Source organism: Cetorhinus maximus, chromosome 3 (assembly GCF_964194155.1).
Source record: "Cetorhinus maximus chromosome 3, sCetMax3.hap1.1, whole genome shotgun sequence".
In the NCBI taxonomy this organism is placed as follows: domain Eukaryota; kingdom Metazoa; phylum Chordata; class Chondrichthyes; order Lamniformes; family Cetorhinidae; genus Cetorhinus; species Cetorhinus maximus.
Genome location: NC_135881.1, coordinates 26,597,308 through 26,613,197, shown reverse-complemented (window position 1 = coordinate 26,613,197; position 15,890 = coordinate 26,597,308). Strand labels below are relative to the sequence as shown.

The 15,890-nt window shown below is 42.3% G+C and overlaps 1 protein-coding gene across 2 annotated transcripts in view; it reads left to right on the top strand.

Moving 5' to 3' along the window:
- Positions 1–15,890, top strand: part of lmbr1 (limb development membrane protein 1) — a 251,981-nt gene that overhangs the window by 188,610 nt on the left and 47,481 nt on the right. For both annotated transcript variants that reach the window (XM_078537206.1, XM_078537213.1), the window contains exons 13-15: positions 6,007–6,080; positions 6,325–6,415; positions 7,544–7,610. In XM_078537206.1, coding sequence (XP_078393332.1) covers positions 6,007–6,080; positions 6,325–6,415; positions 7,544–7,610 — 232 coding nt within the window. The remainder of the gene's footprint in view (positions 1–6,006; positions 6,081–6,324; positions 6,416–7,543; positions 7,611–15,890) is intronic.

Sequence of the window (15,890 nt, the reverse complement as noted above, 5' to 3'; positions counted from 1 at the left end):
TCAAGGTGGTGATCCATGGAGAGGACAGTTTTACATGGAATTCCCCCTTTCCCTAATTTTCTTCTCTCTTGCCTTGAAGATGGTGGTGACTTGTGCTGGGTGTGGTATTCCTTCATTAATTTAGTACAGTGAACATTTTGTACTATTTCAGGGGGCTATTCAAATATGAGGAGCGTGGAAAGAATCATGAGAGTGCATGTAGCACAGTCAGACTGGACCTAACCACTTATCATCTGGCATCCAAGTGTACTTCCCAACAGTCATCACATACTAATAATCAGCACATATTATTGAAGAATGACCATCCTAACTGGCTTCTCCTCTTGTTTTTTTCCCTTCCCTCTCCACCCCCATCACCGCACCCCATCATCCCAGTCAATTGTAAGAGTTCTGAGACCAATTCACTATCACCAGAGCAATTAACTTAGCGTAAGATGTCGGGTTGCCTATGGCTCAGTTCTGCTCTGGGTAGTACATTTTCCAATTGAGTCATCAGTGGAAATGTCTGTTAGCATTTTTAAATAGCATTAGAACTACATTAGATTCCTCCATTACGTAAATGTTGATTTATAGCTAGATTTATATCTGGTCAAGTAAGAATTTCTACCTACCTATTTTTCTACTTCTGATTATGATTATTAATCCATGTAATTCTGAAATATTTGCAGTGATACAAGTGTTATCTCAAATTTATTTAAAGAGATAAAATTATTATTTCAACTATCACAACTTGCATTTATTCCTCTTTCCATTCCAGTTTACTCCAGTGTTTTTGGAACAGCCTGTTCCGAAATCCATCTAAATCTTCATACCAGTTGATGGGAAAAAAGGTTTTATACAGGAGTGTTAATTTCCACACACTGGTTTTTACAAAGCCATGTTTGGTGACCTGTGTATTATTTAACTCAAACTGCATGTTTACTAACACCACTGAAAAGCTTTCTATGCTGCTTGTCAGTGGCAGCCCTTGTTCTTTAAACAAACACCTTCAGTGGCATAGTACTTTTTTTAAGCGATAAGATGGAGGTATTGACTAAGAAGTCTGTGATTTATAACTTGTAGTTGTTTCTCACTTTTGAAGCAGTCATTGCCATGATACAGTATTTTCAATTGTAATAGAGAGCTAAGTGAAAGTTCTTAGATTTCTTGTTTGAAATTATCACAATCTTTACAGTGCACTGCATGGCCAGGACTTTCTTTGGAGCTGCTCCTGCTCTGCTGTCATGACTTTCCTGAATTTGCAGAGAAAATCTTATTTTCCCTGAGAAAATCCCTGAATCTGTAAAATGTTTGCCTCTACTTCAAGACGAAATTTATTCCACAAGTTTTAATTTTTGCCTCCACCCTTTTCCCAAAACTCTGGTGCACAATGAGCTCAAAGGTCAAAACCTTTAAACATAGCTTTGTGACCTACAACAATTTTGTTGTATTTAATTATTGAGATAATCTATCAACGTTTTGGTATCTGAAATATATCTTTGATGTCCTTAAGAAGACAAACAATTATTTTTTTCTGGTTAGCATTTGTTTAATTTGTGCATTTCTGAGGGGACCATCTTTTGAATACAATCATTGTTAAGTTAAAAGTTATTCAGTTTTGAAGTTGTACATCCCACCATTTGACCTTTGTTCTTTCGTTTCAAGCATTTAAATGTTCACTGAAATATACTTTTAAACTTTGTTCTTGGGCTGTGAATAACGTTGGGGAAATTCAGTATTTATTACCCATCCCTAGTTGCCCTTTTTTTAAATAAAAAGCAGAGGTAAGCCTTCCTGAATCACTGGTATCCACCCAATTTTATTCTTGTTAGACTTCAGTACAGCTGAGTGGCTTGCTATGCTACTTCAGAGGACAGTTAGGAATCAGTTGGAGTATCAGAGTCATATGTAAGTCAGACAGGGTAACCACAGCAGGTTTCCCACAAGGACATTAGTGAACCAGTTGCTATAGCTTCCTGGCCACTTTTATTGTTATCAGCTTCTACTTAATTTCGAAATTTCTTTAAACTGAATGTGCATTCTGAAACTCCAGTGGCGGAATTTGAATTTGGTTTCTTAGGGATTATTAGTCCAGGCCTTTGGCTTAGTCATCCAGTAGCATAACCACTGCACTACAGTATCTGTGATATAGTGCTGTTTTTGCTTGTAACCCTTTACAGCTACATTACCTTGTTATGACCTAACCCAGACAGTGTCTCAATTGATGGTGAGTTTTCTGCTTGTGTTGCTTGTACTTTAAAAACACAAACTGCAGTGTCACATTCATGACCTAAATAAGGCATACTACATCAATTTATTTTCAGTCATGGTTGTAAGTAACAGCATCTCTTTTCACAATACAAAACCTAAATAAATTGCACGTCGGTTGTGGGGAAGCTGTTAGAATCGATCATTAAGGAGGTTATAGCTGGGCACTTAGAAGAGCCCAAGGCAATCGGGAAGAGTCAGCATCGTTTTGTGAAAGGAAAATCATGTTTAACCAATTTATTGGAGTTTTTTGAAGGAGTATGTAGGGGTTGCCCTTTTCCCTCAGAGACCCTCCCCATACTCCCACACTCAAGTTCGTGACATCAGATTCACAAATGTATGGTTTGAACAGAATGATCAGCAAGACAAGTTTCTTCTGTTAATTCACAATTGCTTTATTGAATCACCCACAACCCTCACAGTACAAAACCCCAAATTTAAAACAACCTATTCCCAGTACCCGACACAGTCACCACGACACGGTTAAAACTTACAAAAACCATGCCCTGCCCTGAAATCTTAAGAAAAAACCCTCAGACCAATATCACCAAGATATGGCTGAAACAAGTTGTAAGGTATTGGCAAAAAACACCAAGTTTTTGCCCCAAACCTTCACAACCCTCAGACCAATATCACTATGAATTGGCTGAAACTTACAATCCCCAACACGGCTGGCCTGTCCGGTGTTGACTGTAGGCCTGAGTCAAGGTGACCAAAACAAAAACAGAAATACCTGGAAAAACTCAGCAGGTCTGGCAGCATCATCGGAGAAGAACAAAGTTGACGTTTCTTTGTTCTTCTCCGCTGATGCTGCCAGACCTGCTGAGTTTTTCCAGGTATTTCTGTTTTTGTTTGGGATTTCCAGCATCTGCAGTTTTTTGTTTTTATCAAGGTGACCAAACTTGGCCCTTCTTCCGACTGCAGCCCAAAACCTTCAGGCCAGTATCACCACGATATAGCTGAAAACACTTACAATCCCCAACGCAGCTAGTCTGTCTGGTGTTGACTATAGGCCTGAGTCAAGGTGACCAAACTCGACCCTCCTTCTGATTGCAGCCCAGATACTCAGATGTGCTCTTCTTTTATAATAATTTAACTCAGACATGGAAAAACATATTTCCTGTTGTTCCAATGTCCCTTTAGTTGGTTCAGTGCAAAGTCCAGACAAATGTCATCAGCTCCTGCTGGTTGAAACAATACAGGGTTTTCCATGGAAGATGTATCCAGACGAATATTATCAGTTCTCATTGTATGAGCAATTCTCTAGCTGTTTGAGGTGGCACAGTAACAGCACCTGACTCCAAAGTTAATGAGGGTTTGAGTGACCCTATTCCAGTACTAGTGTCTGTGGTGGTTGAATAATTCCTTGAGTGTATTGTATTGATGATATGTCCTTTGTGCCATTGTATTGGGTAATCAATTAGACTTCTTGATCACGTCACTGTTTTCACTAAATGTCCGAATTAACCCCTTGCAGACCAGCCCTGTACTGCTGACTGCAGCATCCCTTTTTGAAATTTATAGTTCCAATCCTGACGTTAAAACATATCCGTGGGTTTGAAATTATATTCCATAAATTTCCCAGTTGAAGGGGATTTTGATCCTACAAGTCACAGGCACAATGGATAAAGGGGAGCCAGTAGACATACTGTCTTTGGATTTCCAGAAGGCATTTGATAAGGTGCCACATCAAAGGTTATTACTGAAAACAAAAGCGCAATGATGTAGGGGGTAACATATTAGCATGGATAGAAGACTGGCTTGCTGGAGGAAAGCAGAGAGTATGCATAAATAATCTTTTTTGGATTGGCAGCATGTGATGAGTGGAGTCCCACAGGGGTCTGTGCTGGGACCTCAACCTTTTACGATTTACTTCAATGGCTTAGATGAGGGAGTAAAGACATGGTAGCTAAATTTGCATATGACACAGATAGGTAGGAAAATATGTTGTGAAGAGGCCATGAGGTTGCAGATGGCTATAGATAGGTTGAGTGAGTGGGCAAAAATCTGGCAAATGGAGTATAACGTGGGAAAATGTGAAGTTTTTCACTTTGGTTGGCAGGAAGAACAAAAAAGCAGTGTGTTACTTAATTGGAGAACAGCTGCATAATTCTGAGGTGCAGAGGGATCTAGGTGTTCTAGTACATGAGTCACAAAAAATTAGTATACAGGTACAGCAAGTAATTAAGAAGGCTAATGGAATGCTCTCCTTTATTACGAGAAGGATTGAACATAAAAGTAAGGATGTTATGCTTCAGTTATACAGGGCGTTGGTGAAACCAAATCTTGAATTCTGTGTGCAGTTTTGGTCTCCGTATTTAAGAAAGGATGTAAATGCATTGGAGGTGGTTCAGAGGAGGTTTACTAGATTGATACCTGGAATGAGTGGGTTGTCTTATGAGGAAAGGTTGGACAGACTGTGCTTGTTTCCACTGGAGTTTAGAAAAGTGAGGGGTGATTTGATTGAAGTATAAAAGATTCTGAACGGCCTTGACAAGGTGGACGTCAAAAGGATGTTTCCTCTTGTGTGTGGGCCCAGAACTAGGGGACATTGTTTTAAAATTAGGGGTCACCCTTTTAGGACAGAGATGAGGAGAAATTTTTTCTGAGTGTTGTGCGACTTTGGAACTGTCTGCCTCAGAAAGTGGTGGAGGTGGAGTCATTGAATATTTTTAAGGCAGAGGTCGATAGATTCTTGTTGGGCAAGGGAATCAAAGGTTATCGGGGCTAGTTGAGAATGTGGAAATTGAAACACCAGAAGATCAGCCATGATCTTATTGAATGGCGGAGCAGGCTCGAGGGGCCGAATAGTCGACTCCTATTCCTATTTCTTATGTTTTTATGCTCATTTTTTGATAGACGAAATCCAAGCCTGTTTTATTTCTTAAAGGTTTTGAATTCACCATAAGATTTTAAGATATTGAAGTTGTAAATAAAATCAATTTATTTCTTCAGATGTTAAATACTTTTTTAATACTTGCAGAAGCAGAGATTGAAATTTTGTTTTAAAGCAAAAAAAAATGATTTGCATTTATATGGGGTTTTATCATATCTCAAGGTGTTACTGTAATTTTTGTAATGTGCAATGATTGTTATGCAGGCATGTGCAGCAACAATGCCCGAAATATAATAATGAGAATATTCGGTTATCCTTTTTGATGTTGGTTGAAGCAGAAATGTTTGCCAACAAAAGGGGAAATTTTCATGCTCCTTTTCAAATACTATCATTGGATTTTTCATGGCCACTTCAAAAGACGGATGGACCCTTGATTTATTGTCTCATTAGCATAAAATTAATTATTGTAAAATGAAGAATATACTTGATATGAAACCAAAGGTACATTGATCTTAAAAATTGAAAATTTGCAGGTTTTATAAATCTGACACAAAAACAGAAACTGCTAGAAATCTACAGCAAATCTGACAGCGTCTGTTAAAAGAAAAGGTAGTTTAACTTTTTGACCAGATGCATAGCCTACTTAAAAAATAACTCACTTGTTTTTTTGCAGATTCTGATGCACCTAGGTTTTGTGATTTCAATATTTTCTGTTTTTTAATTCCGAAAATCCTCGCATTATGCCATGAAACTTTTAACATTGTTTATGGATGTCACCTATCCCTTTTGGCATACAAGTTTTTTGATTGAAAGTAGCCATGTTTTAATGTGCATACTCGTCGCTGTGAGACAAAAATGAAGTGCCTGGGCCTCCAGGTTTGTTTCATGGGCGAGAAACTTAATGCTTTTTTCTCCTATTTCAGGAACTGGGCCTTGGTAAAGCTTCTCTGTCTGCATTTGGGTTTGTTGGTGCAGCGATTGAAATCATCCTGATTTTGTATCCTTTTTCCCAGTCATGTCTGTTAACAAGTATTATAAGCAGTTTTCTGGGACAGTGGTATTTTACTAAGAGTTGGATTTAGAAAAACAGTAGTGATAGCTTGGACCATGTTACTACAAAGACACTTGAGAAAAATTCTTTGTTGTTTCCAACTCTAAGGAAGTGAAGGAGATGGTTAAGAATATGAATGAAACCCTTGCATTCCTCACTCTGCAGAAGTCTTCCTCCTTAATTCTCACAGCTATCTGATGGTGTCCTCTGTCGTCGGCTTCTATAGCCTCCGGTTCTTTGCAGCTCTCACTCCCACGAAAGACGACACAACCATGACAAAGGTATGGTGGGCAGAGGTGATGATGTATATGTGGCCCCTCTTGTAACGAGACAGCTGGCAGGTTTTCTTCAGTAATTGCCTTTAATGGCTCATTTGCAATGACCAATATTTGTTTGTGTGCTACGTAAACACAAACTGGAAGATTTTCATAAAACTAGATAGTGGAGAAAAAGGATGTACTCTGTTTGGTTTGGATGGTGTCCATTCACTTGTAAATAGCTTGGGATGGAAAGGCTTGTTAACTAGCTATAGAAATCCAGTGAAAGGACTTTTCTTCAAAGGAAACATCTGCTAATGAGTAACTTTAATTGAACGAATTGTACCTCTAATGCTAGCGTATAAGCCGTAGAATTCGGTTTATTTAGAGTGTCTACAGAAACTTGTTCTTCAAAGCGCACTACTCAGATTGAAGGTCTAAAACTTCAAAACTACTCAGAGACAGATGGTGCCATCTCTGATTTGCATATATAAACTAGCGATTTAACACTATCACTGTACCATGATTTTTGTAGCAACATTGCTAGAATCCTTTTTCTGTTACTTAAGCAGGCTGAAAAGAGCTTAAAAAAACCCCACAGTACTCTGTGTAACGATTACCATTGTACACAACTAAGATGTGAATGCAAGCAAAAATTATATTTTGTCTGAAGGGAAACTTCAAGTTAACTGCCTATAGGGAACTAAATCCCTAAATAGGAATTCTTTTAACAAAAGTGTTCCTTAATACTATATAATTTTTTTGGAAGAAATTAATTATCTATTGCTGAAATTGCTTTTTTGAATTTTTCTGAGAGGAGAAGAATGGCAACTGCACTGCTGGCCATGAAGCAGGATTATCTACAACTTGGTTTCATTTCCCAGACCAATCTACAGTCTTTGTTATATTTTACAGTTTTGTTACATTTGACTGTGCTCAAACATTCCACCTCAAAATGGAGGGCATCTTGTACCAAATGCAACCAAAATATAATTCACCAAACCTTCATTTCAAATAACCTCTGAATGTCTGATTCTTTGAAAGTCTTTCAAAATAGTTATTTTTGTTATATTGGTTTAATATAACACTATATTCACCTTGGTTTACAAGTCAGGAACTTAATATTGGCTTGTTTTTCTTTCCCTCCAACAGATTATTGGTAATTGTGTCTCAATATTGGTCCTTAGTTCTGCATTACCTGTTATGTCAAGAACCTTGGGTAAGCTGTGTTTTATTCTTGTGGAAACACTTACAAACTAACACATGGTTTGAAATGCAGACTTTGTTTAAAATGATGGCTTGTGGAATGTATGGTTCTATATTTCGGATTTACTTGTTTTTAGCCATGTAAATAGGTAAAGTTTAAACACAAAATTCTGATGAACAGGAAAAATCTTATGATAAGTGTACACTGGTGCTGTTATAATTTCCAAATGAAGGGAGACAAAATTAATCAGTGTGATGACATGCAGAAGAAGCTCTTTAAAGAACAGAAAATAGGAGGTCATGATTGATGAATGGTTTTTGAACGGAGGGACGTAAATAGTGGTTCCACTTAGGAGTCAGTGTTGGAGCCTTTTCTGTTAACATAGATAAATAAGTCTTGAAACTTGACCGCACAGCCACACATTTTCCAGTGTTAACTAGCCTACTAAAGTCCCAATTTGGCGAGCAGGAATCACATACACATTTCCGGTTTGAAGTGTGCCACTCGTCCTGTTGCATATGGTAGATGTGTTTAAGGCAGGACCACATATTGGGGTTATTTAAAGGGAAGAATAATTTATTTAAATTACAGTTCTGCACTTGCTGGACCCGTTTCAATTTTCAAATGCCTCAGTGTTTCACTTGCCACTTGCACAGCATAATGTGTGCTAACCTTCAGGAACGCCACCTCACTAGTGATGTTTGAAAGGATTATACAGCACTCAGGTTAGTTGCTGATTTCTCCTTTGAGACTGCTGACTAATTACTGTTCATTGGTGCTTTTTATCACTCTTCCAAATTTACTTTGTCTGTGCTGAGGAGGATTTTGCTGCTGTTGCACTTTTGTTGGTTGCAATCATGGATAGTCTCATAGATTTGTTTTTGAGGCTGGAGTACAAGGGAGAGTAACAAGCCAGACTCTAGAGAGCAGGAACAGTTGCCACAAGAGAAAGGAGTAATGCAGATAAAAGCAAAACACTGCAGATGCTGGAAATCCAAAACAAAAATACCTGGAAAAACTCAGCAGGTCTGGCAGCATCTGTGGAGAGGAGCACAGTTAACGTTTCGAGTCCGCATGACTCTTCAGCAGAACTAAGGAAAAATAGAAAAGGGGTGAAATATAAGCTGGTTTAAGGGGGTGGGGCGGGGGGGGGGTGGGGGTGGATGGGACAAGAAGAGCTGGAGAGAGGGCCAGTGATAGATGGAGATAACCAAAAGATGTCACAGATAACCAAAAGATGTCACAGACAAAAGGACAAAGAGGTGTTGAAGATGGTGATATTATCTAAAGGAATGTGCTAATTAAGAGTAGAAAGCAGGACGAGCAAGGTACAGATAGCCCTAGTGGGGGTGGGGTGGGGTGAAGGAATCAAAAAAGGCTAAAAGGTAGAGATAAAACAATGGATGGAAATACATTTAAATATAATGGAAATTGGTGGGAAAAGAAAAATCTATATGAATTATTGGAAAAAACAAAAAGGAGGGGGAAAATCGGAAAGGGGGTGGGGATGGAGTTCATGATCTAAAATTGTTGAACTCAATATTCAGTCCGGAAGGCTGTAAAGTGCCTAGTCGGAAGATGAGGTGTTGTTCCTCCAGTTTGCATTGAGCTTCACTGGAACAATGCAGCAAGCCAAGGACGGACATGTGGGCATGAGAGCAGGGTGGAGTGTTGAAATGGCAAGCGACAGGGTGGTCTGGGTAATGCTTGTGGACAGACCGAAGGAGTTCTGCAAAGCGGTCACCCAGTCTGCGTTTGGTCTCTCCAACGTAGAGGAAACCGCATTGGGAGCAATGAATGCAGTAGACTAAGTTGAGGGAAGTGCAAGTGAAATGCTGCTTCACTTGAAATGAGTGTTTGGGCCCTTGGATGGTGAGGAGAGGGGAAGTAAAGGGGCAGGTGTTGCATCTTCTGCGGTTGCATGGGAAGGTGCCGTGGGAGGGGGTTGTGGTGTAGGGGGTGATGGAGGAGTGGACCAGGGTGTCCCGGAGGGAACGATCCCTGCAGAATGCCACCGGGGGGGGTGAAGGAGTAGTGCAGGACTGCCTTTGGGGCTTTCTGTTGACTTGGCCCCCTAATGCTTTGGGGTTCTCTGTTGACTTGCCCCCCTGAGGCAAGATGTCAGCTGTCTAACCGTCCCTGGCACCAATATGAGCTTCCATCGTAGCATCTGATCCTCCATGGAACCAAACTCTGCATGTAACCTCATGACAACTTGGATTTGCACTCCTCTATTATCCACGACATTGTATGCAAGCTTTCTGGCAGGCTTCCCAGTGTACCTAGTACTTTTGGCAGATACCTATGAGCCTTCTTTGATAGTCTATGTGACATCTCCTCTGGTATTGCCAGTTGCCACAGACTCGACTCTGCTCCAGCCCATGATAGACCCAGTATGCTTTCTTTGAGAAGGCAGAGGGTGTGCAGCTGTGCTCCTCCCCTGGTGTCAGCCTGATGTCTGGAGTTGTGTGCCGCCTTCTTCTGCAAGAAAGAAGTGTGTGTGTGTTAGTGGTCGTCCTGAGGTATTGGAAGAAAACCTGTCTGGTAGTGTGTAAGAAACGAGATGTGGATAAGTGAGGGCTGTAATTGTGGTAAGTCTGAGTATGAGATGTGTGGTGAAATGATTGTAGGTATGTGAAGGGGAGAAAAATCTTGAGTGGTGTGATTAGTAAGGTTATACATGGTGGAGGTTTAAGCAAAGTCAGAGCAGTGTTCTGACATTGGCAACAAGAGGTCATTAAACCTCTTGCAGCGATGTGGCCATGTCCAAGGTTTTGGTTTTTGTAATTCACACTGTGCTACCTCTTCCCATTGCCAGTCGAGTTGATGTCTGGCGGGTTACCGGCCCCTGCGGGGGAGGAGGATGTCCCTCCTCCTGTTCACTGCCTGCACCAGCACCTCTAAAGATAGCAACCAAGAACTTTTGAGCTCTGTCAACTCTTGCTTCAGCCATTTCTCTGATTGGCAGTGTTTCCTGGTATCTGCAACCATTTTTGAGGTGCTGGCTGCCTTTAAATGGTGTTATGGGCAATTAGTACACTCTTGCACCCCCACCCCCAACAGGTATTGCAGCTAATGAGTAGCACGTGTAGTGCTGGCTGCACACCTGCATGATTTAGATCATCAAGTAGCTGTGTGCATGAAGCTTGTGACCCACCCCCTGCATGCCCAACTCGAGGACATTGAGATTCCTAGGCCGCTATTGGGTATATCAGAGAAGGCAAGTGGCACAAAAATAGCGAGATTGTTTCTCTGTGAAGAGAACTGTAAGAAACTTCAGGAGGAAATGAACAGGTTAGTAGTTTGGGCAGGTAAATGAAATCTAATTGAGAGAAATTTGAGGTGCTGTGTGTTGAGAGGAAGAATAAGGAGAAGATTATACAATTTTAGAGAAAAACAGCTGAGGAGCCATGAAGTTATACAGTACAGAAACAGGCTCTTTGGCCTATCGTGTCCGTGCCGGCCATCAAGCACCTATATTCTAATCCCATTTTCCAGCACTTGGCCCGTAGCCCTATATGCTATGGTGTTTCAAGTGCTCATCTAAATACTACTTAAATGATGAGGGTTCCTGCCTTTACCGCCCCCTCAGGCAGTGTGTTCCAGATTCCAACCACCCTCTGGGTGAAAAAAATTTTCCTCAAATCCCCTCTAAACCTCCTGCCCCTTACCTTAAATCTATGCCCCATGGTTATTGGCACTTCGGCTAAGGGGAAAAGTTTCTTCCTATCTACTCTATCTATGCCCCTCATAATTTTGTATACCTCTTTCAGGAGCTAAGGGTCTTTGGGGTTGAAGTAAATCTTTAAAATGGGAGAACATGTTGACAAGTTTTTTAAATTTAGCATGTGGATTCGAGGTTTTCCAAATAAAGTATAAAAAGAAAGAGAAAATGCTAACTTCATAGAATATGAAACCATGCTTCAAATCGTGTCCAGTTTTGAATGCCTTACTTTAGGAAGGATATCAAGACCATGGGGAGTGTGCTGAAGGGATTCACTCAGGTGGTACCAGGGATTAGAGATTTTAGTTGCGTAGAGACTAGAGAATCTGGGGGCTTTATCACTAATTTAAAGAAGACTAAGCAAAAGCTCGATAGAGTTGTTTAAAATTATGTAGTGGAGTGCTGAGGTAAATAGAAGAAAATCTATGTCCGCCACAGGGGTGGGGGAGTGACAGTTGAGTCAGTAACTGAAGAGCAGAAGCAGAAATTCAGAGAATATTTTGCTGTGTAGGAGACTCTTAGTTCATAGTTTATCAGGAATAATGATGGAAGCAGAGTCCATAATAGCTTTTATGGAGAAGTGGATAAATGTTAGTAAAAGAGAAATTTCAAGGGGCAGGGTAAGCAGATCGAGTGGATAACAGTTTCAGAGAGTCATCACAAGAAGAAAGGGAGAATGCCCTCCTTTTGTGTTGTAAAATTCTATGATGCCATATAGGCCATTACTGAATTGCTGCATCTCTACCAACATCCTGGCCAGGTGAGGGTAGGGGGGGATTGTAGTCACCATTGACCAGAAACTTACTGGGCCAGCCATATAAATGCTGTGTTAAAAGAGCAGGTCAGAGGTTTGGGATTCCGAATGAGTAACTGACTACTTGACTCCCTAAAGCCTGTCCATCATCTGCAAGGGAAGAGCCAGGAGTGCAGCGGAGTACCCTCCACCTGCTTGGATGAGTGCTGCTCCAACAATACCCAGGAATTTTGACATTCTCCAGGACAAGGCAGTCTGGTTCATTGGCAGCCCACCCCACCATGTTAAATATTCACTCCCTGCACTATCAGCATACTGTTGCTGCCATGCGTACCATTTAGAAGATGCACTGCAGCAACTTGCCAGTAGCACCTTCCAAGCTCATGACCTCTACCTGGATGAGGTGAACAAGAACCAGAGGCATGTAAGAGCACCACCAAGTTCCCCCGCCAAGTCATGTACCATCCTGAATTGAAACTATATCGCCATTCATTCATCATCACTGGGTCAAAATACAGAACTCCCCTACCTAACAGCATAGACTGCAACGGTCAAAAAGGTAGCTCACTATCACTTTCTCAAAGTAGATATGGATGGGCAATAAATGTTAAAATAAAAAACCAGGCTTGCAGTCTCATTATAAGAGTCAAAGTATCAACCTCCCTGAAGTGGGTTGTCTTCCATCCTGCCTCCATTAAAACTAGAATTGGGTGTATTGAAGTCTGGATTCAGACTCCCTCCATCTTGCCCTCTCCGCCCACTCCACCCATCTCAAACCCTCCCATTTCTTGGGGTTAAACCTTCCCCAATCCTTTCCAATTCACAGTACATGAAATGATGATACAAACAAGACCACCCTTGCCAGATGCAGTTCATGTGCATGCCAGTGGACCCGAGTGGTGAATTTGAGACCAAATATCTGCACCCATTGGGATTGGCCAAAAATAGAATCTCATTTGCTTAACCTGTATTAGAGGGGGGGTGGTGGTATAGTCTAAAAATGTGGAATTAAAAGTCTAATGATGACCATGAAACCATTGTCGATTGTTTTGAAGACCCATCTGGCTCACTAATGTGCTTTAGGGAAGGAAACCTGCTGTATTTACCTGGTCTGGCCTCCATGTGACTCCAGACCCACAGCAATATGGTTGATTCTGAAATGGCCTATGATGTCATTCAGTTGTATCAAACTGCTACAAAGTCACAAAAAAGGAATGAAACTGGATGGACCACCCAGCATTCACCTAGGCACCGGAAAAGACAATGGCAAACGCAGCCCTGTCGATGCTGCAAACTCCTCCTTACTAACACCTGGGGCCTGGGGGCTAGTGCCAAAATTGGGAGAGCTGTCTCACAGACTAGTCAAGCAACAGCCTGACATAGTTACCCTCACGGAATCATACCTTACAGTTAATGTCCCAGACACCACCATCACCATCCCTGGGTATGTCTTGTCTCACTGGCAGGACAGACCCAGCAGAGGTGGCGGCACAGTGGTATAGAGTTGGGAGTGAGTTGGCCTGGGAGTCCTCAACATCAACTCCGGACCCCATGAAGTCTCATGGCATCAGGTCAAACATGGACAAGAAAACCTCCTCCTGATTACCACATACCGCCCTCCCTCAGGTGATGAATCAGTGCTCCTCCATGTTGAACACCACTTGGAGGAAGCATTGAGGGTGGCAAGGGCACAGAATGCACTCTGGTTGGGGGATTTCAATGTCCATCACCAAGAGTGGTTTGGTAGCACCACTGCTGACCGAGCTGACTGAGTTCTAAAGGACATAGCTGCGGCAGGTGGTGAAGGAACCAAGCATACTTGACCTCATCCTCACCAACCTGCCTGCCGCAGATGTATCTGTCCATGACAGTATCGATAGGAGTGACCACAGCATAGTCATTGTGGAGACGAAGTCCCATCCCATTGTGTTGTGTGGCACTACCACTGTCCCAAATGGGATAGATTTCAAACAGATCTAGCAACTCAAGACTGAGCATCCACGAAGCGCTCTGGGCCATCAGCAGCAGCAGAATTATACTCGAACACAATCTGTAACCTCGTGGCCCGGCATATCCCCCACTCTACCATTACCATCAAGCCGGTATCAAACCTGGTTCAGTGAAGAGAGCAAGAGAGCATGCCAGGAGCAGCACCAGGCAAACCTAAAAATGAGGTGTCAACCTGGTGAAGCTATAACACAGGACTACTTGTGTGCCAAACAGCATAAGCAGCAAGTGATAGACAGGGCTAAGCAATCCCACAACCAACGGATCAGATCTAAGCTCTGCAGTCCTGCCACATCGAGTTGTGAATGGTAGTGGACAATGCAACAACTCACTGGAGGAGGAGGCTCCACAAATATCCCCATCCTCAATGATGGAAGACCCCAGCACACCAATTTAAAAGGTAAGGCTAAAACATTTGTTACAATCTTCAGCCAGAAGTGCCAAGTGGATGATCCATCTTAGCCTCCTCCGGTAGTCCCCAGCATAATGAATGTCAGTCTTCTGCCAATTCGATTCATTCCACGTGATATAAAGAAATGGCTGAAGGCCCTGGATAGTGCAAAGGCTATGGGCCTGACAATAGTCCGGCAATAGTACTGAAGACTTATGCTCTAGAACTTGCCGCGCCTCCTAGCCAAGCTGTTCAAGTACAACTACAACACTGGTATCTACCCGGCTATGTGGAAAGTTGCCCATCTGTGTCCTGAACACAAAATGCAGGACAAATCCAACCTGGCCAATTACCGCTCCAGGAGTTTACTCTCGATTATCAGTAATGGAAGGTGTCATCAACAGTGGTGTCAAGCGGCACTTGCTTAACAATAACTTGCTCACTGACGCCCAGTTTGTGTTCTGCCAGGTCCACTCGTATCCTGACCTTGTTACAGCGTTGGTTCAAATATGGACAAAAGAGCTGAACTCCCGAGGTGAGGGGAGAGTGACTGCCCTTGACATTAAGGCAGCATTTGACCGAGGGTGGCATCAAGGAGCCCTAGCAAATCTAGAGTCAATGGGAATCAGGGTGAAAACTCTCTGCTGGTTGGAGTCATACCTAGCACAAAGGAAGATGGTTGTGGTTGTTGGAGGTCAGTCATCTCAGCCTCAGGACATCACTGCAGGAGTTCCTCAGGGTAGTGTTCTTGGCCCAACCATCTTCAGCTGCTTCATCAATGACGTTCCTTCCATCATAAAGTCAGAAGTGTGGGTGTTCTCTGATGATTGCACAATGTTCAGCATCATTTGCGACTCCTCAAATACTGAAGCAGTCCATGCCCCAATGCAGCAAGAGCTGGGCAATATCCAGGCTTGGACTAACAAGTGGCAAGTAACATTCATGCCACAGAAGTGCCAGGCAATGACCATCTCCAACGAGAGAGAATCTAACCATCGCCCCTTGACATTCAATGACATTACCATTGCTGAATCCCCCACTATTAACATCCTGGGGGTTACCATTGACCAGAAAATCAACTGGACTAGCCACATAAATACTGTGCCTACAAGAGCGGGTCAGAGAATAGGAATCCTGTGATGACTAACTCACCTCCTGACTCCCCAAAGCCTGTCCGCCATCTACAAAGCATAAATCAGGAGTGTGATGGAATACTCCCCCACGGGCCTGGATGAGTGCAGCTCCCGCAAGCTTGACACCGTCCAGGACAAAGCAGCCTGGTTGATTCGCACCACATCCACATTCACTGCCTCCAGCATCGACGCACTGTAGCAGCAGTATGTACCATTTACAAGATGCACTGCAGGAATTCACCAAGGCTCCTTAGACTGCACCTTCCAAACCCACGACCACTGC